At 37.5% G+C, this 27,768-nt stretch overlaps 1 protein-coding gene across 9 annotated transcripts in view; it reads left to right on the top strand.

Moving 5' to 3' along the window:
- ST18 (ST18 C2H2C-type zinc finger transcription factor) overlaps positions 1-27,768 on the top strand; it is a 144,358-nt gene that overhangs the window by 13,883 nt on the left and 102,707 nt on the right. For 4 of the 9 annotated variants that reach the window (XM_054561607.2, XM_054561600.2, XM_054561598.2 and 1 more), the window contains 6 exons: positions 10,824-10,869; positions 19,111-19,264; positions 20,038-20,145; positions 22,954-23,109; positions 23,799-24,016; positions 26,596-26,650. In XM_054561607.2, coding sequence (XP_054417582.2) covers positions 23,996-24,016; positions 26,596-26,650 — 76 coding nt within the window. In that variant the 5' untranslated portion in view covers positions 10,824-10,869; positions 19,111-19,264; positions 20,038-20,145; positions 22,954-23,109; positions 23,799-23,995. Of the gene's footprint in view, positions 1-10,823; positions 10,870-19,110; positions 19,265-20,037; positions 20,146-22,953; positions 23,110-23,798; positions 24,017-26,593; positions 26,651-27,768 lie in introns of those variants that run through there. The other 5 variants (XM_054561605.2, XM_054561604.2, XM_054561603.2 and 2 more) reach the window with 4 other exon arrangements.

The following is a 27,768-nucleotide window of genomic DNA, read 5'->3' as shown; positions in this document are numbered from 1 at the left end:
GTGGTTTCCAAGGAGAATATATAGAGTGAGACATAAACCAGAGACATAAGCAGCTTCTTCAGGAAAAGACTGAGCAATCATGTGAGTTGCTCTGAAAATCCTGCACCATTAGATGTGCCAGATAGCAGGCCATGAGTTGTGTAGTGAAAGCAAGGTAAGAAAAGAAAGGAAATCTCTGGGAATATTAAGAAGTTTGACCCTGAAAAACAGAGATAGTAATATATAAAGAAGAAATGTGTTTCTATGCTGAGGAGAAAGAACCAGGAGAGATAAGAAAACAGGAAAGTTTTAAGATATGGAAGAAAGAAAAAGTAGATGAAATAGGAAACAAATGTAAAGTGAGCCCAGTGGAGAACCCATCCTTAGAAAGAAGGAGAGGATCTCTTTCTTCCTCTAAAACCAGAAGAAAGAAGGAATGCACGCAGATGGAGACACCTTTATAAGCCTACGGATGAGATGTTAAGACTATTCAGAATTAATAGTCTCAAAATTTTCTGTAAAATGAGGTAGGAAAATTCCATAAACTCAGTGTGAAATGGTTTTAAACTGCAAGTTCCTTTAACATGTTAGTTTTTATTAATTATTATATTTACATGGTATAATTAAAAAGAAAACATTCTAACACTTAAATTTTGTATTATCATACATCAATTATATATAATTGATATTGGCATAGAAACTCAGAAAACTAAAAGACTAATGAGAACCAGAAAAGCTAGCAATTTTTCTCTTGGATTTGAAAGTCTTAAACAATTTACGCAATTAGAAAGGCTAAAGGGAAAATGGAGGCTGGGCTTGGTGGCTCATGCCTGTAATTACAGCACTTTGGGAGGCCGAGGTGGGTGGATCGCTTGAGTCCAGCAGTTCGAGACCAGCCTGGACAATATGACAAAACTCTGTCTCTACAAAATATAGAAAAATAAGCCAGGGGTGGTGTCATCTGCTTGTGGTCCCAGCTACTCAGGAGGCTGAGGTGGGAGGATTGCTTGAGCCAGGGAGGTAGAGGCTGCAGTGAGCCATGATTATGCCTCTGCACTCCAGTCTGGGTGACAGAGTGAGACCCTGTCTCAAAAAAGGGGTTTGGGGTTGGGAAATGGAAACCGTTCTCCCATCTGGGGTCCTATAAGAAAGAATAGGAGGCGTGAGAGAGGGAAGACGTTGACTTCTCTAATAGAGACCACATGTTGGGGAGTTGAAAGTCACACGTTTGGATCATAGCAGGCAGCTGATACACGTCTGTTCTTAATTTCCAGTGTGTTTGTTTTTTTTTTTTTTTGTATTTTTCTTTTTTATAATGGGGTTAGAACTTCAACTGCTTGCATTGTCTTCACCTTTACCGCCTCCACCCTATCTAGGCTCATCTTCTCATACCCAATTGACTGCCATGATCCAAAAACTGATTTCCCTGTGTGATGCCAGCGCTCAAAGCTGTCCAAGAGCGGCCTATCATTCTTAAAACAGCATGCAGGCACCTTACTGTTATCTGTATGGTTCCACCTGTTTTCTTAACAGCTTTCTTGAGATATAATTCACATACCATACAATTTACCCATTTCAAGTGTACAGTTTAATGGTTTTTAGTATATTCAGAGTTTTGCATTCATCACCATGGTCAACTTTAGAACATTTTTTGTTTCACAAAAAAGAAGCTCTGCACCCTTCTCTATCACCTTCCAAAGGGAAGATGCACCATCTTCCTCCCAGCCCTGGGCAACAATTCATCTACTTTATGTCTCTATAGATTTGCTTATTCTGGGCATTTCATATAAATAGAGTTACATAATATGTGATCTTTTTTGCCTAACTTCTTTCACTTCGCATGTTTTCAAGGCTCATCCCTGTTTTGGCATATATAAGTACTTCATTCCTTTTATTGGTATAGATATAGGGGGTACAAGTGCAGTTTTGTTACATGGATATATTGCACAGTGGTGAAGTCTGAGTTTTTAGTGTCACCATCATCAAAATAGGGTATGTTATACCCATTAAGTAATTTCTCATCCCTCACCCACCTCCCGCCCTTCCGAGTCTCCCATGTCTATTATTCAACTTTCTATGTCCATGTGCATACATTATTCCCATTTATTAGTGAGAATATGTGGTATTCTCACTGTTTCCAACTTATTTCCCTTAAGATAATGGCATCTAGTTCCATTCATCTTGCTACAGAGGAGATGGTTTCATTCTTTTCTATGGTTGAGTAGTATTCCGTGGTGTATATATGTATGTGCACGTGTGTGTGTATGCCACATTTTCTTCCTCCAGTAATCCGTTGATGGACAATTAGGTGGATTTCACGTCTTTGCTATTGTGACTAATGATACAAAAAACATACATGTGCAGGTATATTTTTGGTTTAATAATTTTTTTCCTTTGGGTAGATACCAGTGGTGGTATTCCTGGATTGAATGGTAGTTCTGTTTTTAGTTCTTTGAGAAATGTCTTTACTGTTTTCTACAGAGGTTGCACTAATTTAGCACTTCATTCTTTTTTATTGCTGAATAATATTCCACAGATTGGATATACTACCTCTTGTTTTCCTTTAATTGGTTGATAGACATTTGAGTTGTTTCCAATTTTTGGCTACTGTGAATAATGCTGTTATGAATATTTATGTACAACTTCTCAAGTAGACACGTTTTCATTCTTCTTGGGTATGTACCTAGAAGTCAAATTGTTGGATTATATAGTAACTCTATGTTTAACCATTTGAGAAATTGCCAGCTATTTTTCAATGTTGCTGAACATTTTACATTTCTACTAGCAACATATGAAGGTTGGATTTCTTCACATCCTCATCGACACTTGCTATTGTCAGTCTTTTTTATTTTAGCCATCTTAATGGGTTCACAGTGGTATCTCATCGTGATTTTAATTTGCATTTCCCTAATGATAATGATGTTGAACATCTTCTCATGTGCTTATCGCTCATTTGTATATCTTCTTTGTAGAAATGTGTATTCAAATCCTTTGCCCATTTTTGATTGGGTTGTCTTTTTATTATTGAGCTGTAATTGTTTTTTATTTATTCTAGATACAAGGGCTTTAAACTGTTTACACTATGGCACATGGTTTTGCATCCTTTCTTCAATCAGCAAAGGTCATTCCTGCCTCAATCTAAAACAGCCCATCCTCTAGCCTACATTATTGTCCCATTGCATTTATCACTGCTTTCAACTGCATTGCATATTTATTATTTCCTTGTTTTTGAGTTTGGCTCCCACACTGAAATACAATATCTGCGTTATCCATCCCTTCATCTCCATCACCCATCTTGTGATGATGATAGATTGTTTTAATTGAACAAATGCGCTTTAGTGCAAGAGTCCAATCCCAGTGCTACTCCTCAGGAGCTGTGTGACCTCAGGCAAGCACTGAGGTGCTCTGCATTTCAATCTCCTCACTTGAAAGATGGAAATAATTAATAGCTCCTGATTGATATATTTGTTATGCAGATTGAGTTAATATACATAAAGCATTTATAATAGTATCTAGTGTAAAGAAATAATAGCATAATAAAAAAGAATATTTTTTAATGAATGCTTAACGAATTATCCCACTAACTCCATGTTCTCTTGAAGAAAATGAGCTGCTAAATCCTCAGAGATTTAATTACTCTCATTAACACAAGTCCTCGCCATGCCCACACTGGGGCATTCATTGTGGACCACATACCTGTGGGCTTTGCCTAGGGACCGATCTCTTTTTGGATTATGGCATTTTACTGAATGTCTACTGTGTACTATGCCTTTTATCCGTGGCATCTCATGTGATCCTTGGAGCTCTAGAGGGAGGATCTGTTATATCCCCTTTAACAGATGAGGAACCTGAAGGTGAGGGAGGTAACTGCAGTTCTGAGATCACAGAAGAGCAGAGTTAGGATTCAAACGTAGGTTGGTGTTACTTGAGAGACAGAGTGTGTCACCATTCTAACTCTGCTGAATTGGAAAGTGCTCACAGTCTCCAACCATCCATAAAGTATCTCCCAAGTCATTTATTGCTGTCCTCCCCAACATACCAGTTTTATGATTTTTACCGTATTTCAGCGTTCCCATTATCTTAGCTCTTATGACTGGTGTTCCAGTGGTCTATCCAGTCTATCTCCTGTCTGATTCACCACAAAAGCTTCCATTCCCTAAGAGACCACATTATCATTGTGGATCTTTCTATGATTTTCTCAAAGAAAGATGTCATCTTAGCTAGAGCTACACAGCAGAAAGAATGTTGGCATCAGATATAGTTTTGTTTTTTTTTTTGTTTGTTTGTTTTTTGAGGTGGAGTTTTGCTCTTGTTGCCCAGGCTGGCGTGCAGTGGCACCATCTCGGCTCACTGCAACCACCACCTCCTGGGTTCAAGTGATTCTCCTGCCTCAGCCTCCCCAAGCTACTCCCCAAGTAGCTGGGATTACGGGCACCCGCCACCATGCCCAGCTAATTTTTGTATTTTTAGTAGAGACAGAGTTTCACTATGTTGGCTAGGTTGGTCTTGAACTCCTGAACTCAAGTGATCCACCTGCTTTGGCCTCCCAAAGTGCTAGGATTACAGGTGTAAGCCAGCGCATTCAGTCCAGATATAGTTCTGAATACTAGCTTGTACTAAAAGAGTGACTTACATTTGCTCACCTTAAGTTGGGGATAATAATGTGAACCTCCTTAGATTGTGGTGAGATTTAAATACTGTAACTATGCAATGCCTAGTCCAATGCCTTCATCAGTGTCAATGTACAGAGACTGCAGCAATTGCTGGAAGCCTCTTCTGATTCATGCTTACCTGTTGCCTCCTTTAGACCATTTTAAAGCATCATCTGCTATTTTCTACTTCCCACCACTGCCACTATTTAATCCAAGATCAGTATGTTGCTTAGCATATTCATGTGTATTGTCAAGATAAATAATAATTCATTTCTTCTATTATCTTTTTATTTATTTCCTGGTATTTTCAGAACTACCCAGTTTAGTTTGGTATTTTCTTTTGACATTGTTAATATGCCAGTCATTCCTCTAATTGTAGCATATGATTGATCTGGCAGTGGTGGTCCTCCAATGTTAATATCCCCTCCCGCTGCACCAAAGTTGACAGTTGTGCATGTGTCAAAGATATAGTAATACTACATAGGTTTTTTATCCATTTGTATTTTCTTAATCTGTAAAACTAATCTCAACTTATGAGTAAACTGTTCATAAGATTATTTCCTACTTCACTAGTTTTCAGATATTACCTGTTTTAAGCTTCACATGTGTGAGTCTTACAAATGAATCTGAACTGCATGTCTTCACCAGCATCACTTTTTGCTACAGGCTGTGGATATTTACTGTTTTACCTCTAAATATTTGGTCCATTGTTCTCCTAAAATTCAAATCACAGGGTCACGGGCATCATCATAGTTCCCTTTTTTGTTAATATAACAATTAGTCAGCTGGTTCCCATGTGAAGAGGCCATGCCCTCAAGAGCACCTTGCTTATGAAAGAGATGCAGAGAGAAGAGCACCCTTGCCCTTCCTCTAGGAGCTTCCAGTCTAGAGCTGACCATGAGCTCTGAACTAGGACTCCTCAGTGGGCCAGGGGCTACCATAGGAGCAGGCGTGGTTTCCTGTGGGAACCCGGAGACCAGGTGTGGGGCAGGAAGAGTTCGGAAGATGAACTCTGGTTCATCTAGTTTACCACGAGGCAAGAATTTCCTTTAAGGATCATTCTTTTTTTATTTTTTATTTTTATTCATTTTTACGTGGCATTCATCTGTGTAATTTTTTTATTAATGCTTATTGCTTTTAAAACTTTTGATTTCCATAGGTTTTTGGGGAACAGGTGGTATTTGGTTACATGAGTAGATTTTTTAGTGGTGATTTGTGAGATTTTGGTGCACCCATCACCCAAGCAGTATACACTGAACCCAATTTGTAGTCTTTTATTCCTTACCCTCTTCCCACCCTTTCCCCTGAGTCCCTAAAATCCATTATATCATTCTTATGCCTTTGCATCCTTGTACCTTACCTCCCACTTACATGTGAGAACATACAATGTTTGGTTTTCCATTCCTGAGTTACTTCACTTTGACTAATGGTCTCCAACCCCATCCAGGTTGCTGAGAATGCCATTAATTCATTCCTTTTAATGGCTGTGTAGTATTCCGTCATACACACACACACACACACACACACACACACACACCCCACAGTTTCTTTATCCACTTGTTGATTGATGGACATTTGGGTTGGTTCTGCATTTTTTGCAATTGCGAATTGTGCTGCTGTAAACATGTGGGCAAGTATCTTTTTCATATAATGACTTCTTTTCCTCTGGGTAGATACCCAGTAGTGGGGTTGCTGGATCAAATGGTAGTTCTGGCAGGGCGTGGTGGGTCATGCCAGCACTTTGGGAGGCCAAATAGGATGGATTATTTGGTCAGGAGTTCAAGAACAGCCTGGTCAAAAGAGTGAAACCCCATCTGTACTAAAAATACAAAAAAATTAGCTGGATGCAGTGGCAGGCATCTGTCATCCCAGCTACCCAGGAGGCTGAGGCAGGAGAATCACTTGAACCCGGGGAGCAGAGGTTGCAGTGAGCCGAGATTGAGCCACTGCACTCCAGCCTGGGTGACAGAGTGAGACTCTGTCTCAAAAAAAATGGTAGTTCTACTTTTAGTTCTTTAAGAAATCGCCACACTGTTTTTCATAGTGGTTGTCATTCACTTTGAAAGCACCTTGTATAAATTAGATCTTTAAAGGCTGGGATTCTGTAGTTCTTCTAAGGCATTTTTTGGAAATGCCTGCACATGTTTTTTTTGGAAAAATTTAACATAGCCAAAAAATACATAATCTGTTACCTTGGACAGAAAACCAAGAAGGAATGGACATAGAGTCAGAGAACAGAATGGTGGTTACCAGAAGCTGGGGTTGTAGGGATTGGGGAGATGTTGGTCAAAGGCACAATGTTTCAGTTAGGCAAGAGGAATCAATGATAAATATTTGAGGTGTTGGATGTGCAAATTAGCTTGATTCAATGATTCTGCATTGTATACACACATCACTTTTTATTCCATAAATATATAGTTATAATGTGTCAATATCCAATAACAAATTCGATTAAATTTAATTTACTTTAAAAAGAAACCAAAAAGGTCAGATTCCTTCAGTAATTTGCCACAGCTAATGAGACACTGTGATCTAGAGAGAAGCCAATTGGCTGGTGAAAGCCAATGAAAATAATAGACTTAAATTGGATAAGCATTGGACGAAATGCCTGATATAAACTGTACTGACCTTTCATTGGTCATGGGAGACAACTATCAATCAGATGTTCAAATAACCAAAGGCACTTACTTAGTCTGAATCATTGTAACTCTTGAAAGCCATCCAAGGAGAGAGGGATCAGCTAGGATCTTGACATTCACAGTCAGGCTCACACCATGACAACAGAGTGTATGTGCATCCTAGATCTGTAGGATTAGGAATTCTTCTTCACTCAAACTACACACCCTGGTGTTTGTACTCCTAGGGTGGAGTTTTTGTCAGACTCATCAGATTGTTCTCCCATGTTATCGAGAAATAAATTTGGCCTCCACATCTGCAGGGAGATTTTTATTTTACTACCTCTTTGATTTATGCAACAGAAATAGATTCACTATTGGAGTGGCATTCACCATACACCCTTCTCCACTCACGGAGGACTCCACTGGTTTATATAAACATTCTCCAGAAGAATAGGTGCTTAATGAAGATTTGAGTACATAAATTGATGAATTAATTAAATAATAGTGTTCTGTACCAAGAGGGTTAGTTACACTGGTATTAATCAAAATTTTTTATTTGTGATATTATTATCCTCTTGTATTTAGATGAGACTGATATTTTAAAGTAGCTTTTTAAAATAAATATCTGTGGAACGGCAAAAACAATAGGTGGCAGTGAGAATTCAGAAGGGGCACTGATTCTTTTAAAATCTTTCTCGTGTGCTTACATTCTCCCAGCTTTACTGGAGAACTAGTTGATAAGTTCATGTTCAGAACACTAACTAGTCCTTCCTGAACTGAGCAGATCACTGCTAAAGACCTAACTTCTGCTTGGTAAATGACTGGCTGTTTAGAGAAGCACCCTCCATCTCTTTACTGAAAGATATTCAGCAGATGTTTTATTCTATAATTTATCTTATTATTTCCCTCTTCCTAAAATATGTATTCCTGTGAACAGTATTGCAAAATACCCTTGTAACAGCTTTATCACAGAGATATTTACATGAACAGCAATGCAAATATATTTTTAGTATTAGACTAAAATGTTTCCATCCTCCAAGAACTTTTCAGGATAATGTGTTCTTCAAAATAGCAATGATCAACAAAGAACACCTCATATACCACTGTATATAAGAAACACATTGCACCATTTGGAAAGTAAGTCAGAATTTACTAGGGCTGATAAAAATATTGAATGTCTCAAGGAAATTTGCATACTTGTTTGACATTTAAATTTGTTTTTATGATATAATTTGTAATTAATTCATTCCCATATTTTATTTGCTTTTGGCAAGTTTAAATATTGTGCAAACTCTTAGATTTGTAATTTGTGAGCTTATATTTGATAATGGCACCTTGAATGAAGAAGTACATAATTGCTGTTCTTTCTTGACATGAATGGCTTCATCTGAAGGGAAGATCAAGTTCAATAAGCTATAAAGTGGTTCTGAGAATGTACTTCAATGAGGGGCCAGAACCTTCACTTTTTATCTGTTCCTTTCTATCGTGAAGTATTAAAACCAGAGCAAATAAATAGCTCAAAAATAAAGTGGAAGTGCTTCTGCTCTATGTGAGTATATTTAGCTTTTGGGGTTGGGATTCTTCAACACATTTAATAATGAATACCTAAGGCAGTAGTTTTCCAAGTATGGTCCACAAACTTATCAGCACCAACATCATCTGGGAACTTAGAAATGCACATTCTCAGGTCCTACCACAGATCTACGGAACGCATAGCCTGGGCTTTCACAAGCCCTCCAGGAGATTCTGATGTTGCTGATATTCCAGAGCCACTTCTCTGACACTTTGCTGTTTAGTGCAATCCATGGACCAGCAGGAGAACCTGGACCCTTGTGAGAACCTCAGTGTTGGCACCAGAACGTGCCACTTAAGAAGCCACCCAGCCGGGCACTGAGGCTCACGCCTGTAATCCCAGCACTTTGGGAGGCCGCGGCTGGTGGATCACGAGGTCAAGAGATCAAGACCATCCTGGCCAACATGGTGAAACCCCATTTTTACTAAAAATACAAAAATTCACTGGGCGTGGTGGCATGTGCCTGTAGTCCCAGCTACTCATGTGGCTGATGCAGAAGAATCACTTGAACCCGGGAGGTGGAGGTTGTGGTGAGCCAAGATCGTGCCACTGCACTCCAGCGCGGTGACAGAGCAAGACTCCGTCAAAAAAAAAAAAAAAAAAAAAAAGCCACCCAGATGGTCCTGATGCATATTAATGTCTGAAAGCCACTGTTCCAAAATATTAAGATTTAGAGTCAGGAACTTACCAATGAGAGGATATCCTTTACTCAGAGGCATTCTGGAAGCTAGGAAAGTGGAACTCAGTGGATGCTTACTGTTTGGACATCCCTTTCAGTTACCTGTGGAATTAAAAGGAGGGAAGAGATGCTTAAACTTCTGGTTGCAAGGATAGAAAATATATAAGGGCACACTGTGTCTGCATTATGGGATGGAAAGCAGAGCCATTATATGGATAAAAGAGCTATTATCTGGGTAATAAATTGTATACATATGCATACATACACATACATATATATAATTTCCCACAATTATCTAGTCATATTAGGTCAAAACACAGCTTTCAAGTCCAACTTTTTTTGTGTGAAACTTGCAATTTTCTAATTCACTTTTCATGTACAAGCAATGCTAAGATATTTTGGGGGTCTTTTTCTCTTAGGTTGTTTTTTACCTTGAATCTAATTTTCTGTAGTATGAGTTTTTCAGGAAGTCTTTTTACCAGTGATAGAAGTTGCAAACTTTTGAGGCTATCCTTCCACCCTATAGGGTGATTGTTCTGGTGTCAAGGCATCAGTGAGACAAAGCTTTCTGTGGAGATGGTGAAGTTTGCCTCTTTCCAAGGGTTCGGCAGTATTTTATATCTACTAGTGGTGAACCCGGGGACCTGGGAGGAAAAACAGTAGCTGACCAAGTAAAACCTTCTTTGTAAAAATATTTTTAGCGTGAAAACACATGAGAATTAAAGGATTTTTTTAAAAATCCTTTTGAAATCTCTACACAACATGCCCCCATCCCGTATGTAAATGGGACTGTCACTCCTGTGTTTGTCCACAGCTAGAGTTCCAGATGAACCAGTGTAGTGTGCAATGACAGGAACAGCTGACTCATTAGTAGAGAGCAGTGAAAGGTAATTAACCCTGGGAAAAGTACAGCTGCCGTGCGGGCTGTTCCTTTCTGTAGGATCTGATTAGAAATTAGTGTTAAACCACTGATTCTTTTTTTTTTTCTTCAGAAAAGACTGTCATTGATAATTCACTTTCACTCTCAGGTGTGTCCCTAGAAAAGGTTCTCAAATGTACTTATAAACAAAAGGGTTCGAATCTAAAAAGCATTTTCTGATAACAGTAGACACCTGTTTTTCTTGTTAAGACAGAGTTCTTTCAAATGAATATTGTTTGACTATTGAAGATTGGTAATACCTCAACCCATATTCTAATAGTCAGCATGGAAATTACTTGAAAGGATGGTTTTATATAGTTAATAAGCTGTAGATAAATACCATTTAATTATGTTTTCTTTTTGTTTTTCTTTCCATTTTTCCTCCTCTGATGCTTTTCCTCAGGAGTGATGGAGACTCTCCAGTTCAGATCCAGTAGCTTTTAGGGAAGGTAAGTAAAAGCTATTTAAAAATAAACTTTTCCCCCAAAGAAAAAGAATCTCCAACTTTTCAACATCCATCAAAAACATGAGAAGTTAAGGAACTTCATTTTAGAGGACCAGAAAAGATGCTTGCTTTGGTTATTGTTGGCATCCTCATGGTAATTTGGGTTATGTTCATATAGATTTTTGAGGAGCGTTTACACCTGTTCATCCTGATTCATGACTTCATATGTCTGATATTAGGGGCATTAATATGTAAGACATTCAGAATTAACATGTATGATTTTAAAATGTGGTAGACAGGATAAAGTACCCCCCAAAAAATATCCTTGAAATCCCTGAAATCTGTGAATATGTTATCTTGCATGACAAAAGGGATGTGATTTAATGAAGACCTTTGAGATTATCCTATTTTTCTAAAAAAGGCCAACTAATCACATGGTCCTTCAGAAAAAGGCCAAAGAATGAGTTGGGGAGATGAGATGTGAGTAGGACTCAACATTACCCACCATTGCTGGCGTTGAAAATGGAGGAAGCAGGCCATTCACTGAAAAAGGAGTGGGCTATGGAAGCTGGGAATGGCTCTCAGTTTACAGCCTGCAAGAAAACAGGGGCCTCAGTCCTATGACAGCAAGAAACTGGATTCCACTAACAGCCCAATGAGTGAGGAAATGCATTCTCCCTTGGAGCCTCCAGAATGGAATGTAGCTTAACTTGGTTATAGTCTGGTAAGACCATACTAGACTTTGGACCTCCAAAACTGTAAGAACTTTGTGCCTTTTTAAGCCATCAAATTTGTAAAAATTTGTTATGGCAGCAATAGAAAACTAATACATAGAATAAGCCCACGAATAGATGGGACATATTTTGCAGCTGGCAATCTAAATCCTATGAGTAAATTCCTGTATTTGAATAAAGAGAAAATGTTCTTGAGAGGCTAAGATTGATAGTCTGTAAGAACTGGAATATTGATTTTGTCTATCCAAATGATAGTTATTGCCAACTCAGAGAGTTCTGTTTTCTACTTTGTGACACCCCTTCTTCACCAGAAATTCTTTATATGATATATTTGTAAATGCAATACCTGTGTCACCCAAGGTACAAATGAGTACATGCTTTATTGGACTTTTTAGCGAGTCCATGTTTACCTGAGCATGGCTGAGTGGAATGGAACATTGAGGGGTAGAAGGCCAGGTCTCTGCTGCAGAGACCTGACAGTCAAAGAATGCCGAGCCTAGTGTTTGAAAGCAGATGGTGGCCATGTGAATCCTGGTTCTACCACTTTCTACCTGTGTGAACCCCGGGTAAGGTGGTGAGCTCAATTTCCTTCCTTTTCTCATATGTAACATCATAATACTTCCCCACAGGCATGGTAAGATGACTAAGATAGTACATACAAATTCTCACAAGAGTGCCTGTCACTCTGAGTTTGGCAAAGGTGAGGTGTATTTATTTAGAAAATACTGTGCCACCTCACCATTTTGATTAAAAAAAAAATTGGTTTTGTCTTTACTTACGGTGAGTGCCATTTTCTCTTCCATACAAAAGTCATCAGTATGAATATATGAACATACATTGCTTAAAATAAATGTAGATGCACAATAGTCAGGACATTCTGGAAAATATAAGTGAGAAAAGTGAAGTCTAAGAACTAGGGACTGTGTTATAGTTTAAATGAGTTGAAGATCTTCCTATATAGTTTTCTTTCCAAATTTGGAAAAATATGACTATTATTTCTATTTTACATTTGACTTTTATTCCTGCAAAAGGACCCATTTAAATCATAAGCCATAACTTTTCATGTAAATGAGACAAAAGTAGATATTTGAAAAAATCTGACCATAAAATCTATTACACTTCACACTTGCTCTCCTTTGCATGTTGGGAGCTGATGTTTTCAACATAAGAGAAGACAAAATTGTAAATTCTCCTTAACTGGCATGGCAATCAAACAGACAAAATCTATAGTATTCCAGATGCTAAAATGTCTGGGTTGCTTTGTATTGAAATCCAATTAACAATTATCTCAAGCATCTGAAAAGTGTCATTTTTCGCTTATTTCAATTCAATTCAATAATAATGTATTGAGCACCTATTATGGCCACAAAATTATGTTGCATCAAAAGGTCAACAATATAGCTCTTTGCTTCCATGAGCCTACATCAGCCCAGGGAAGAGAAACTGGACCTGGACAAGCTAATATCAGGCAGAACAGTCCTCAAGATGAGAGTGCCATCAAAACGCTATTGGAATACAGAATTCTGGGTGATGCTGTCAACCACAATATGAATGACAAATCACATTTCAGCAGACAGATCTTGCAGTTCTGACACTAAAGGAAAAATTCCTTTGAAACGTACAAATGAAATCATCAAATTCAAAACATTTAATTTTAGGTATCTAATCTGACCATCAAGTCTTTGACCCTCTTGTAACTATATAAAAATATGGCTTTAATGCATTGTTTAAACAAGCCGAGAACAATTTCGACCATTGGTGTCCTTTCAATTGGTCTTTGGGGACATTGCTTTATTCTAGTCATAGTTCTCTGAATCTCTCTAGGGATTAATTTTTCAGGAATCATCATCTTCTGGAAGCTTTTCCAGTCTGGTCTGAGTCTGTGCTCCCGTTGTTCCTTTTGCCTCCCTCTGTAATAATAACTTGCACATAATATTGGAATATTCAACTTCCTGGTTTGAGCTCTTGACAACAAGAGTTGTGCTTTATGTATCCTTTTATGCCCACTGTCTAGCATGGCAATCCATAGATTTCTTCTCAATAAGTGTGTACTGAACCAATAATGGGCAAAATCTTAGGAGAAAAATACGTGTATTTAAAAAAAATGTTTATTAAATTAAACACTGTAGTGAGAATAAAATCCAAGGATCATTCTGCAAAATTCCAATGCCCCATTGGCCTCCACAATTGAGTCATGTCATTTGCTTTGCAAGTTTCAATATATTCTCCCATTCCATATCTCATAGTCAGATAATAAAGATAAATAACTATATTTTATCTTAATTCAAATGTACAAAATATAGGAAGATTTTATGAAAAACAAACAGTTATTGTTGGGAAAAATAGCAGACTTTTTGAAAAAATTCTAAAGAACCTCTTAAAGATGGATAAGGAAAATGGAAGATGTCTAAAGCTATCAAGTACCTTGTGTAATAATCTACATAATGAAATAGCTTAAATAGAGAAAATTCTCTTTACATAATAAAAAGCTTTATTTGTGAATCAACAAGTGCTCTTTGAACTTTATTAAAAATGTTTTGACATTATCAGGTTGTTTAGTATAGATTTACTGAAAATAGCACATTTAGTTGCAACACAAGCCTTGAAGTTAAGTGGTTAGTTTAATAAAACAGAGTTTCCATAGTTACCACAGGAAAACAGAGCATAACTTTTATTTCTTTCGAAGCCAGGAAGGGGCTTTAGAGAAAAGATTAAGCAAACAGACCCAGGCAGGTTCATTATGTGGGGCTTCGTACCTGATTGGTTTTTTAAAAGAGGAAACTTAATATTACAGAAAATTAAAGTTTTCCCACTAAAATCTATGGAAGCACATTAAGAAGTCTGAACATTTCCTTTCTCTAGGTGTTTCCAAGTAGATTCTGAGTTAGAGGGAAAGCTAGTTTAATCCAGCATCTCCATGAGCTGCGTTTTTTGCTCATGGTATTTTGTTAATAAACCACATCATAAACAAGTGGTTAAAAATGCTACCCCAAAGACAGCAATGCATTGCTCTGTGTGACAAGTCATGCAATCTTAGATCTAACTTTACTATTCATGGTCAACGCTTTGTTGAAAAGCCTGAAGGAAGGGAAATTGAAATCCATGCTAGTGAAGATGTCTCCTTGTGCCAGATTCATTGTTTTCTCAGTTTAGCATGGAGATTTGCTCCTCTGAGTGTTAATGGAGGTCACTGTTGCTCTGTCCTTTGCTGCATCTAACCCAAGGAGTTCTTCACAGTTGACTATTGAGAAACAAAATGATGTGGTTTCTAGTATCTCACCTTCAGCTCACCAGCCTTTAAAGCAGCAGTGATTAACAGGACTTTTACAAAGTTTCTATGTAGTTACAAGGACAGTTTCAATCTTCTGTCATTTTTTTGCATTAGCTATGATTATGCTTTTACCACAAAAATGCATTTGTTTTAAAGGTAACAATACAGACTGGGAGAATAGCTTATGTTTCATCTATATTTATCAGCACTCACTGTACATTTGTGTCTTCATTACCAGGAAATATTAAGGGACATTGTGCCATCTATTCCTGTTTACAGTTTATTATGCAGAGATAGGAAACACTTAGCATGTAAAATGAATGTAGAAATTATTCCTGGATAGAAACACGGACATTTCCCACTCGTTGGCTCTTTCTCCTCCATCACCGGATCAGAGTGTAATTGTCAGTAATCAGGCCTGCTTGCTGCTGATAAAACCACTCTGAATGCTAGCAGCCTTCTTTGTGTGATGACTCAATTATTCCAGAAGTGCCTCATCAAATCTGCCCCATCAGCTGGGCTAATAAATAAGGAGAAGAAACTGGCCCCCCAAAGCAAATTATAAATCCATTTGCATTAACCATTTCGCTGGTCCATGATCTAGGCAGAAATAAGCATGGCAGATTGTGTTAAGCTTATTTGAATATGTTTATAATGTTTACAGCATGCAACTTTTTTTTCCCACAAGGTGTTAGAATTATCAGTCATGAATGGCATCTAAATGCAGTTATGTTAATTACAGCAAGGCTTTAAGTATCTTTGAGGGCTATTTTGTTACTTAAATCAGGTGAAAGTTAAATCATCTTGCAGACAGAAATATAGGTCTTGCATAAGTTATTGGAATTGCTTCAGAGCTTAAGGAGAAGAGACCTATGTTTTATTTTTACAGGGACTGGAAGGACAAATACAAATACTGTTATGCCTACTAGTGTAAATACAATTACTTCATATCTATCACAGTGAAAACCGGAAGTTATTGTGATGCTCTGGATGACTTCAACAATCTGCAAAAGCAAAAATTGCATTTTTCTGGGAGCCTATGAGAGTTGCTATAGCATTCCCTGTACTGAAAATTCTTTGAAAGGTTCTATAAGGCAGAGATTTCAAAAAGCTGGGCAAACTAGTAAAAATCATTTAAATTTGTCCATGGAAATTGTGTGCATTGACAAATTTTATTCTTTTAAAATGACAAGCTATATGAATAACAAGAAGTTTTGTGTGTATAATTACAACAATCACTCGGGGAAGCAAAAAATGTTAAAAGGTGATCAAGAAAAGTAGTCTGTTTGCTAACATCAAAGAATTCATCTTGTTGAATATGCAATGATTTAAAATCTGAAACATCCTCCCTAAAAGTAAGCAAGATACCATTGACCCACTTGCCATGGGAGCTGTTTTTCCTGCAGAGTGGTTCCAGTTTTGCTGAAGCTCTTGTTTCTACTCCTGCTGTGATCAGAGGCCTAATTATGGGCTGGTGGTAAAAGTGAAGTTTATAGCCAATGAAGAGTGTTTGTCTTTGCCTAAACATCTTAAGTGAAATTCAGTGCTTATCTTCATTTGCTCCAGCCAACGAAGTATATGCCCTAATATCAACCTGGAAAGCTAGGCAGAAGAAAGTCATTTTTTATAGCATAAATATAAAGTGGCAAAAGGCTTACATAATTTTTGTTCATCAACTTCTAAATATATAATCGCTTGCTATGTTGAAAATACCAATTCTACAGCTGATTGATTAGGAACTCCAAAATAAAGAGTTTAAGTTTTCATCAGAAATTTAATGGAGCAAAAGGGGTTATACAAACTTGACTATAACATAAAGTATCATACTGACTAATATAAAAATAAAGCCAGAAACTTGGGAGTGTAAAGAACTTTTCTTATCATTCAAAAAACTGAGCCAGGCAAGGATAATCCTCTCTTTTTCATCATTCCAACTAACAAATAATTGGTGAAGATAGTAGCATTAGAAGAGTGATTAAAAGCTCAATCTGTTGTAAATTGTGGAGATAGGTTCTCAAGGGATAGCAATACTAAGGTAAATGTGCTAAAATTTTTATGTTTACTTATTAAAAAAAACAAATCTCAGAGTGGTCTTTGGAGTCTGTATCAACATTCTGAACTTCTGAGAGGATGCTGTGGTTTATATCAGAACCACAGAATGGTCTGTTTCCCTTGGTATGCAAGTTCCAAAATGAAATTGGTGATGGTGATGACCTCATACTAGTTACTGTAGTACAGGGCTATGAGTGCTACATACATTTCATGTTAAACTTATTTGCCCTTTCAATAAATTTTTCACTTTGAGTTTAGTTTTGAGGACTTAAAAAAAAAATCACATCCTTTGGAACCATAAGTAATTGTTTTTTTTTTTTTTTTTTTTGAGACAGAGTCTCACTCTTGCTCAGGCTGGAGTGTAGCAGTGTGATCTTGGCTCACTGCAACCTCTGCCTCCTGGGCTCAAGTGATTCTTGTGCCTCAGCTTCCCAAGTAGCTGGGATTACAGGCACATGCCACCACACTTGGCTAATTTTTGTATTTTTAGTAGAGACAGGGTTTCACCATGTTGGCCAGGCTGGTCTCGAACTTCTGGCCTCATCCACCCTCCTCGGCCTCCCAAAGTGCTGGGATTACAGGCGTGAGCCATTGCACCTGGCCAAGGACCCATAAATAAATCTATGATTCTCTACTTTGGGGATACAATTAACACATATATCATTATCAGTTTAGGTCATTCATTCTAACTGATAAAATATAATCTGATATACTCTATTTTTGAAAAAAATAACATACCAGACTCATTACCTTGTAGCACAGGTTTAAAGAACTGTCTTTCTCAGGAGCAGTACTCATCCACGAAGCAGCCATAAAGGACTGAGAGTCCCTAATTATTGTCAGATAGTAAAGTGGACAAATGTAGTCCTTCGTGATGACTTCATTTAACAAGCAAAGCCATGTCATCATCAGAGAGCACACTTAAGAATTGGGTAGCCCATTAGGTTACTAACACCTCACTTGTCACATCGTTTCCTTTTTTAAGATTCCTTTTTCATTAAAAAATGAGTTTCAATGCAAAAGTATTCATCTAAGTAGGCGGGGGCTAAAACTAACTCAAAAGTTCTGGGAGCTTGATCAAGATTCTAAATCTTAGGTTAACTGCCTTCAAAAATATGTATACTGCATGAATATTTTGGTAAGTCCTTAGCCCTTATAACATATTTAAGATCAAACTCAAAAAAGTATGGCAGTTAAGAAAAATGGTTTTCTAAAGGTATCTCCTTGATCTGATAGTGCACATGCAGGGACTAGAGTGATCCGATGTCAGTCGCAGATTCCTTTTGGTATCTGCCAAGGGTGTGCTTCCAAACAGCAGGTGGGTGGAGTTATTAATGATAGACACATGGATGGACAGCCTCTGCAGGGCTCCTCGTTCCCATTTGTATTTTGGTGTACTTAGACTTCATGAACTCTATTGTGTCAAATCATATTTCTAAAGTTATATTTTGTTGGTGCCCTCTGTGCACTTCTCCAAGCCGATCTCAGCTGTGCTGCCTTCACTCTCTTCCCCAGGGAGAGGAGCCACGGCAGATGGGGTTAGGGCAGAGGGCTGATGCATCTGACAGCAAACGGCCGGGCTGTTGAGTGGAAGCTGTGAGCGTCAGGAAGCTACTTTTCCCCTGAGAACCAACTAACCACTGAAGAAAGTTGAAAATGAGCCCTTTGAGAAATGCTATTAAAAGTAGTAAAAAATTGCAGTTGTGCAGATGATGTGCTGCTGTGTGCTTATTCGAATGCTAATGAGTTTGACATTAGGGAACTCAGAGGCTTTACAGCTACTCCCTTATGTGATTCAGTTCTTTATTGGCAATCTTTGAGAAAATAAATGGAAAATGTATTGCTAATAAATACATAACACGATAGGGTATTAGACAAAAAGCCATTACTTTCAGGATTTAGAAAGAGCTTTGTTTGCCAGTGTGACTGTTTTCCAGGATCTTTTGTTTTAGGTTAGTGTATGGCAAACAAAGGGGAATAGGCAGGTGGAAAGCTTCAGAACTCTTTCTGAACTGAGGGCGCAATAGAATAGGCCAAAAACATTTGGAGAGAAAGCCGTTTTTTTTTTTTTTAGTTGCAATCAAACGCAAACTAAGAATTCTCAAGCTCCTGTGCTACTTTTCAATTCTTACATCATGTGCAGTAATCTGCTCTATCACTTGAGAGTTTTATCTCCATTTTTCCCCAGGAACTACAGTTGCTGACTTGAGTTGAAGAAGCATCTACTTAATGTCTGGTCAAATCCTACAAGAAATACAGAAATCTATGATTAAAAAGCTGAGCACTTTGATATACTGCAAAGGGTAGAGAAGGCAGGACGGTAGAAATCTTCTGCAAGGAAGGTTGGTGGCTTGTGTTTTAAAACATCAGAACTGCCAGACATAAACATTTTAAATGTGCATGGACACACGTGATATTTGTATAAATTGGTTCCTCTAGTATGTTGATTGCACGACACTGAATTTCAAAGTTTTCTCTCAAGGGCCAAATAGCCTGATGAAAACTGATTCTGTGCTCATCCCTGGCACCAAATAGAGGTGAGGCACCTCTGTGTATGATGACCGAACACAGAGTAAACCAAGGGCAAATCATTTCATTGGACGACAAGTTAAAACATTAGCAAAAGGATTAGTATCATGTTATGATGGTCTCATTAAAAAGAACCCTAAGTAACAAAAGAATACATTTTGGATCTGCCTTTTGTGACCACTTGAGTATAGTACATTCCAAATCTTCTCTCAACTTTTTATTTTGGTGGTTAAAAGTAAAAATAATAGTAATGATCATTAAGAGTCCCTCTTATCTAATTTCCCAACTAAATTCAAGAAGTAATAGAGAGGTAGGTAGGTAGATAGATAGATAGATAGATAGATAGATAGATAGATAGTTTGGTAATAAAGACAAAAATAAATTTGGCTTACCTTAAAAAGTAAAAAAACTATTTTTCCCATTGATACATAGTATAAAAATTGTCATTCTATTTCTACTCTAGTACAATCAAACTATAGATAAGTGTCAACACTTTGTTGATTGTTCACTTAAGTGCTTATTGCTACTCTTCTATTTATTTGTCCAGCCTGATATGCTTTTCTTGTTTGATTTCTTATCTCAATAGAATGAATTTCAGGATTTATCACTAAATCAGACAAAGTCATTTATTTAGTCCCCCTGACACAGCAGGGCAAACTGAGTTGGCATACAAGTTACCTGGAGAAAAAGAGAGGTAAGGCGACATTTTTATTTATTAAAAAGTAGAACATGTTGAAAGAAAATGAATTCAATCAAAGAATTTATACGAAAGCTCTCCTCTACAACAGCTCTTTCTCTGTGGATTCGCTTACAAATTTATTGTTAGTGCTGAATTTAGAATTGTGATTTTTGTCAGAAACCCAGCCATTTAATATTTTAAAATATTAAATAGGCAAAGTCCTCTGAGCCTACATACCCTTTTGCATATTTATTGGTATGTATTATTTGTTCTCACGTTTGCCTTTAAAGAAAATTTCATTGTTAAAATGGTTTCCAAATCCAGTTTACATTCGTGTTAGAAATTAGTTTGTTTATGGATTAAGAGTAAATAAGCAAGATTTTAAAAGTACAATGTTTTAAAAAGTACTGTGGATGACTTCTGGAGTGAATTTATGCAAACACTAAAAAGTAATAATTGGATTATTCTTGAGAGAAATCTATTTCAAATGATCTATCCCTATATGAAGGAGCTTGATTTCTAACATTGACATATTTTGCAACAGATGCATCTCAAAATATCAGCAAGAAAAAAATTGTAAAGGCCCCTTTAGTGTGTTACTTGCCCTGAATTTTCTTTAAACTGGGCATATTAAAAATATACATCAAAAAACAAACCGTCTTCTAAAACATAAAGCTGGAGATTGCCCCCTAAAGTCACAAAACTGTGACTCTGAGGCCGTGGTACAGTGACTAATAGAAATCCTTGGCACAAATTGGTTACCTAAGGGAATAATAGGACTATTTGCTGGAGTCGTTTGGCAAAAAGACACCAACACATGGCTTTGGTTTATATTCAGCATTGCCAGTTGCACAAAGTTGCAAGATGAAGTCTACACCAGCAGTGACAACTCAGAAATCAGAGATAATCAAAATCAACCATTCACCTTATAATGCTACCCAAGCTTGTTTCCGGTCTCACGTTTCTTTTATGGCAGTGCATTTCTAAGAAGCTCTAGGAAATTTCCTTTGAAAATCATCTCTTCTGGGGGGAATGTGCCTACACATGGCCCTCAGGAAGATCTGCTTCCCAGAAAACTGTACTTAAAATGACAGTGGACTGAATCTGTTTTTTCCTTTGAGTTTGGTATTTACAGGTGTAAGAGGGATTAGGGGAGACAAGGAGAAGGATCATAAATCCAAAGTGCACACATCCTTCGATTCTTCAGCTGTCTATACAGAGCCAAAGATAGTACAATAAGAGGCATACAAGAACAGAGCATTGAAATCAAGAATAGTGTGCAAATAAAAGATGAAAAGTTCCGAAAATTATAAATATGTTGTCACAGATGGTGTAAAAAAGACACGGTTTTGTTAGAGTTTAGTTTTTTTTAAGTTTACTTTCTGAATTTGCTCCTATTCTTCCTGAGATATTAATAAATGTATGAAAACAAAACTAGAAAAATGAGAGGAAAGGAAGAACAGAGAAAAAACATACTTAAACATTCTTAGTACTCCTCTCCACAAGTCAACTAGCATCCTTTCAGTACCTCAGCTCATTTTTTTTCCCATGATTTCTCCTTGTGTGACAGGTAAACATCTTTACTCCCATTGTGAGCTGCCCCAAAGCTATGTTTAAAACAAAATGATGCCAGAATCATCAAAAGAAAGGGCACTCAATGTAAGATTCTTTGTTCTTCAATCTGGCCAAATTTCAGTCCAAAATGCTGGCAACATCTAGTTGTTTAGTTTTCTGGGCCTAGCCATTTCCAACTTCTTGAGTTTTTCTTCATCATTTTTTTTAAAAACGTGATAACTGTAGATAAAGCGTTCCTCATGGAGAGGACCCCAGCAGCTCTTCTCGGCAGCCACAGATCTTCCTCCCACCATTGCTGTGAGTCCCCAGGACTGAAACGACATCTCATAAGAGCAATGTAACACAGTGACAGAACCACACTGCCAGGTCAAAAATCTCTGGCGATGAGCACAGCAAAATCTTGTTCAAAAGGGAGCTTACTGCAAGTTGAATGTGTGTGATGGACTTCTCAAATTAAGAGTGGCAGCCGGGCGCAGTGGCTCATGCCTGTAATCCCAGCACTTTGGGAGGCCAAGACGGGTGGATCACCTGAGGTCAGGAGTTCAAGACCAGCCTGACCAACATGGTGAAACCCAGTATCTACTAAAAAAAAAAAAAAAATTAGCCAGGCATGGTAACACACACCTGTAATCCCAGCTACTCGGGAGGCTGAGGCAGGAGAATCGCTTGAACCCCGGAGGCAGAGGTGAGGTTCTAGTGAGCCAACATTATGCCATTGCACTCCAGCCTGGGCAATAAGAGCAAAACCTCATCTCAAAAAAAAAAAAAAAAAGAGTAGCTACCTGCATGATATATCTATCTAACTAGACAGTGTTATGATTAATTTTATAAAGGTTTTCAGAAAGTGCCCTCAAAACATTGTGGTCACCATGAAATTTTCTGCAATTACTAAGAAACTCAAGACTACTTATAAATGTATATTATAAATATATATTGAGGTATATTATAAATATATATTAATGTCTAGAGTCCTGTTGATAGAAACAAAATCTCAGCATAACCAAGGGATTTCTTATGTTCAGTTTTTAATAAGTAATTAAATTTTTACTTGAACAGCTGGGTTTTGTTTTGTGTTTTTGTTTTTGTTTTATTTGCCATTAGGTTAAAATAGAATTTTAAATGAAAAATAAAATCTAAGGGAAATAAAACCTCCCCACATGTCAGTAATTGGCTTGTGTGAATGAAAGCAAAATTGAGTTTATGAATTCTATGTCCTGCTCCTTGAATCTCTTCCCTCCCACAAAACAGCAATTCCAGGACTTCCTCTTCAGCCTAAAAGAAGGTACCAGATCTGTGCACTGGGGCTATGTGGAAGAGACGTGCTTATTGCCCCTGATGTAAGCTCCAGTAAGAAAAGATGTCAAGTACAAGTACTAGGAAATCACTTTATACATCTGTTTATAGGTTTGTAAGTACATAAAGATATTAAATGAGAGCTTTCCAAATTCAACCCAAGAGTTCAATTTCATTTTCTGGTCATTTTTCTTCCTCATTGTATACCTGCTTATTTCTATCATTAGCTCTTGCATGTTTTCCTCCAAGTTTTGCTTTTTTGGCCTTCTTTATTTTATACATGTCTTTTCCTCTTGCCATTTCACCTTGCATTCAAGCCTCTCCCCAGAAAACTGGGACGTTAAGCCTTTTTCAAAGTTTTTTTCATGGCATTATTAAGAATTAGAGACTGAGCAAGAACCACATTTTTCTCCTTTTTATATAAATATTATACATAATAAGTTGATACTTATCATTTAAACTGAACTTTTTTCTTAAAGTAGTTTCAAGTTAGGGAAAATAAGAGTGGCAGAGTTTACCCTTACTGTTCTTACTCCTATCGAGAAATACATTCTCAAAGCCAGGAGGAACCCATTATAGGAATTTCAGAATATATCTTCTGTCAGTTTTCATCTATAATGAGGTATATGAGAATGAAGTATATAAATGCCCTAAGAAATCTGGAAAGGGACAGCTTTTTAAAAAATAAAGCCTCTGTTTTGAGAAAACAAATGACTCATTAGGTTTTACAGACATAATTGCAAGCTTGTCAATAGTGTTCGGGGCTTAAGCAGTAAAGATGATCAAGTCTTCTTTTCCAGGGGGAAGAAAACAAAGTTCCCAATAAGAAGTGTAATTTTCAAGACTGCAGTACAAGTTAGGTTGATTTCTTGAATCATACCATAATCATGTGTCTCATCTCTAATTCCGGAAGACTTTGAAAGAATGATAATCTACCTCCACCCCACCCCAGGGGCCTGAACACACACACTGACGTAGACATCTTTTTCCACTTCTAATGATCCATTACTTGGACAAGGTACTCATTGAATATGAGGTCTGATTTTACAAAAATTAAACCTACTCATTGGCAATTTATTGAGGTCCATGAGAATAATCCAAATGAAGAATACTTAAAATATCTACTCCCATAGACAAGGTTCTAGAAACCAAAACCTATTTTTGAATTGAGATCTATGAGAAGAACCATCTCACAAACGATAAACTCTCCACAGTGAAAAACACATATGCCTTTGGTTTCTTATGTTCTTATTTCCCAGTGAGCCCCAGACTTGAGTAGACACAATGTAGTAACTTTCGTTTTCTACGTGTGAAGAAGAGAAAGCAAGTGAAACAGTTGAGTTGTATATTGTGGCCTTGATCCATTTCACTCCTGCAACTTGACCCACAAGTTAAATTTGAAAACTTAGTTCTATGAATGAGTTCTCAGTTTTTAAATATGTTTGTATAGGATATCTATATCCTATACCAACAAGAGGACAATAGCTCAAACAGAACACAATTATGAGACCAGCATTCCAAGCACAGTCAAAGGGAGGTCCATGAATATTTATGTATCCCTTCCAATGACTTTAGTGGGGAGCGGCTGCCTGGAGTGGTGACAAGGCAACCAGGCCCTTGGGTAGCTGAATTGCAAAATAGGACTCAGCTTAAAGCCAGTGTAAAGAAGATTGCACTTAAGTATGCTTCTGAAATTTTGATTTGTGTCCACCGGCACTCTTTGCAGGTTGTGTTTCAGTTTTGCTAAGGAAACTCACAGAGATCATCCTTGCCTTTTGGGCAATTCTTCAGAGTGGTTAGGGTGAGTTAATAGCATCCATGTGGCAAGATAACAATAGGTTGGTGTTGCTTTGTGGAGGCTCACACATAGAAGTGGCTTCCTCAGAAATATGTGTTGGTTTTCATCATTTTCACCCTCACATGCTACTGATACCTCATAATCTAGTTATTCATTTAGCACACGGAGGGGCATTCGCTAGAGTTGAGCCACTTTGTATGCAACAGAGATACTCATGGGAGGAGGGGGATTTCACAACACAGCGCTTACTATCCTGAGTAAACCAAGCCATTTTCATCTTAGGCAGTGTCACATCTGTCATAAACTCATGTGGTTTGAAAAGAAGGAAAATCGACAGGAAAAAAATCACCCTGGTTTTACTGTTGTTTTCTCTTATTGTGTAGTTTTAAAGTGTTCATAACAATGGACCATTTTATTTAGACTACAGCAACTGCTGTTCAGCAAAGGCAGTGAACACTTTTTGTTTTCTAGTTTAAAAAGCAGTTCAACGATTGGTGTGGTGTTTATTATGAAATGATGACAAAAGAGTTCTGGTGGTTTTAATAGTTTTAGCTTATGAGAGCTGTCATTAATTTTGTCTGTAGTGTTGCAGGTGAAAAAATGCACAATGGATAAATAGTCTATATTGGTTTAACTGAACATAATATATAGTGTGTTCTGGAGTTGTTTGTCTCAATAGACTATAGTAATCAAAAGTAATGAACCTATTATGTGCAGGACCTTGGAGAGCGTCGAATGGCAGTAAAAGTGTGGCACATAAAAGGTTTATTAAAGGAAATTAAAGTCCATCATTGCCACACCTGCTCCCCTATTATAAGTCTATGGCAGGTCAGTGCCTTCAATCACAACTCAGCCTCTGAGAGCAGAAATGCAGCTCCCATTACCATTGCAGTCACACCGCATCGGAGCTAGTGTCAGGATTTAAGGATGGGAGCCACTGAGCGTACCTTCTGCCTGCCTCTGATTTTCAACAAGCAAAGCAACTTATTTATATTTAAGAATTCCTTCTGATAATGTGCAGAAGTGAATTAAACTAAGAGATGATTTGCGGATTCTAGTGAAATGGATGGGTGTATCAAGGTCAGAGTCTGAAAACAACAGGCTTTTAAAGTCTTTGCATCCCTTTGATAATTGATTTGATGACATTTAAAATATTTAGTAATGATGTTTTAGAGAATTTGATACTGACGCATATATCACTCAAATTTCACCTTCCTTATATATTTGAATGATTATAACTGGTATTTATTCTGAAATTCTGAGAGTAAACATATGTCATTGTTGATTATCAAAATTTCTAATGGTATTTTCTGGGGGCATTTCAGGGGGTTGTCTTCATGGTGCTTTTTTACAAGAGGAATCATTTTTTTCCAAGCTTAGAAAGAGATATGTATCAGGAAGAGTCTGGAAATGTAAAAGAACTTAGGTTTTAGTAAATTGGTCTGAAATCTTTTGGTTTGACATGTGAGGTTTCATCTCCTTCACAGCCACTGTTCATGAGACGAGCCTTTTTCTATCTTTGTAATGCCAGAAGTGTTTGAGTCACTTCAAACACTTGTGGACAAGAACATCTGCCCTCTTGTCACTCTTCTCTCTGGTTTCCAGCAACTGTAGATGTATTTCCAAAACTGGTAGTACGTGGGGGGAGTCACAGTTACGTGCTATAGAGCCGGGCTATGAGTCAAGAGCATGGAAGGCTACTGTTTTTCATAATGACCTTCAGAACTTCTAATTACATGTTTTCATATTTTGTTCAATGTCAAAGAAAATGACCTCAGGACTTTGTGTTCATGTTATAGATGGATGCAGAGGCTGAAGATAAAACGCTGCGTACTCGCTCTAAAGGAACCGAGGGTGAGTTAGCAAGCAGGTTCTATGACACTACGCCCACCACACCATGAAATATGAGCGTTCCAGTGCTCAGTCCCTCATGTGCAGTCAGAATGATTACAACTTCCTCTGGGCTTCTTTTTTCAAATCAAGCCAGGACACTGGCTCTTGGCATGGAGAGGCAAAATATTATGAACCAGGAGTTAAAGAACTCAGAAAAGTCCAAATGATATATGATGCTAATTTTTACAAAATGCAATCATGAGTGGATTTGAACATCACACAAAACAGCATAAGGTTCAGCAAGTGAAGGATGTTCCATGGAAACCTTCAAATTATGGAAGTGACCTTTAATGGCCAAGGGAAAAGACAGAATTGTTAGTTTATTGCCAAAGCAGGTTTTGATTTTTATGTTATCTGGTTTAGTGGCTCCCAACCTAAACTTAGTTCAAGTAAAATGATGGTGTTTGTTTTTTGACTGTCTCTGCTGGGAATTTCCAGCAGCTCTGATGTTTGGAAGGTTTAACTTGCTGGTTATCCCTCTCTTTTTGTAACCAACAGATGGTAATGTAATATTGAAATATAAACAGGCCCTTGATGATCTAAACATCTGGAAAACAGGATTGACTGGCAATAATACCCCTTAAGGAAAATAAATTTTATTATAATTGGCTATATTTTTGGGACCCTTAATTCTAAGTGGGAAACTCTAGGTTCACCACAGCCTCTGAAAACACTCTGGATATCTGTTCCCCACCCACCCCAACCCACCCTCCTCGGAGTCCACCTTACAGAGGAAAAGCTGTGGCAAAGCCATGGCCCTGCAGCCCTTTAGGAGGGTGTTGAGATATACAGTTGACAGCGGCTGATCAAATGGAATGCTTTCATTATCCGTATATTTGTACATGTAGTCAAGGTAGTTAATTCCTGTTTGAGCAAAGTCCAGAATCCCAATATTTTTAATAAATTCAAGGAAAATTTTTTTTCAGTTACAATATAACCATGGTTATCATTAACCATGGTAACCAAAATGCAAAATAATGCTGTGCTCATATGAAACTTTTTTCTACCTAAACAGAAATTTTATACTGTATGATTCTCCAGTCTTACTTTATATTACTTTTAAAGTAACCACGTTATAT

This window comes from Pongo abelii, chromosome 7 (assembly GCF_028885655.2).
Source record: "Pongo abelii isolate AG06213 chromosome 7, NHGRI_mPonAbe1-v2.0_pri, whole genome shotgun sequence".
Classification (NCBI taxonomy): Eukaryota; Metazoa; Chordata; class Mammalia; order Primates; family Hominidae; genus Pongo; species Pongo abelii.
The sequence above is the reverse complement of the archived record's forward strand: the minus strand, read 5'-3'. Positions and strand labels throughout refer to the sequence as shown.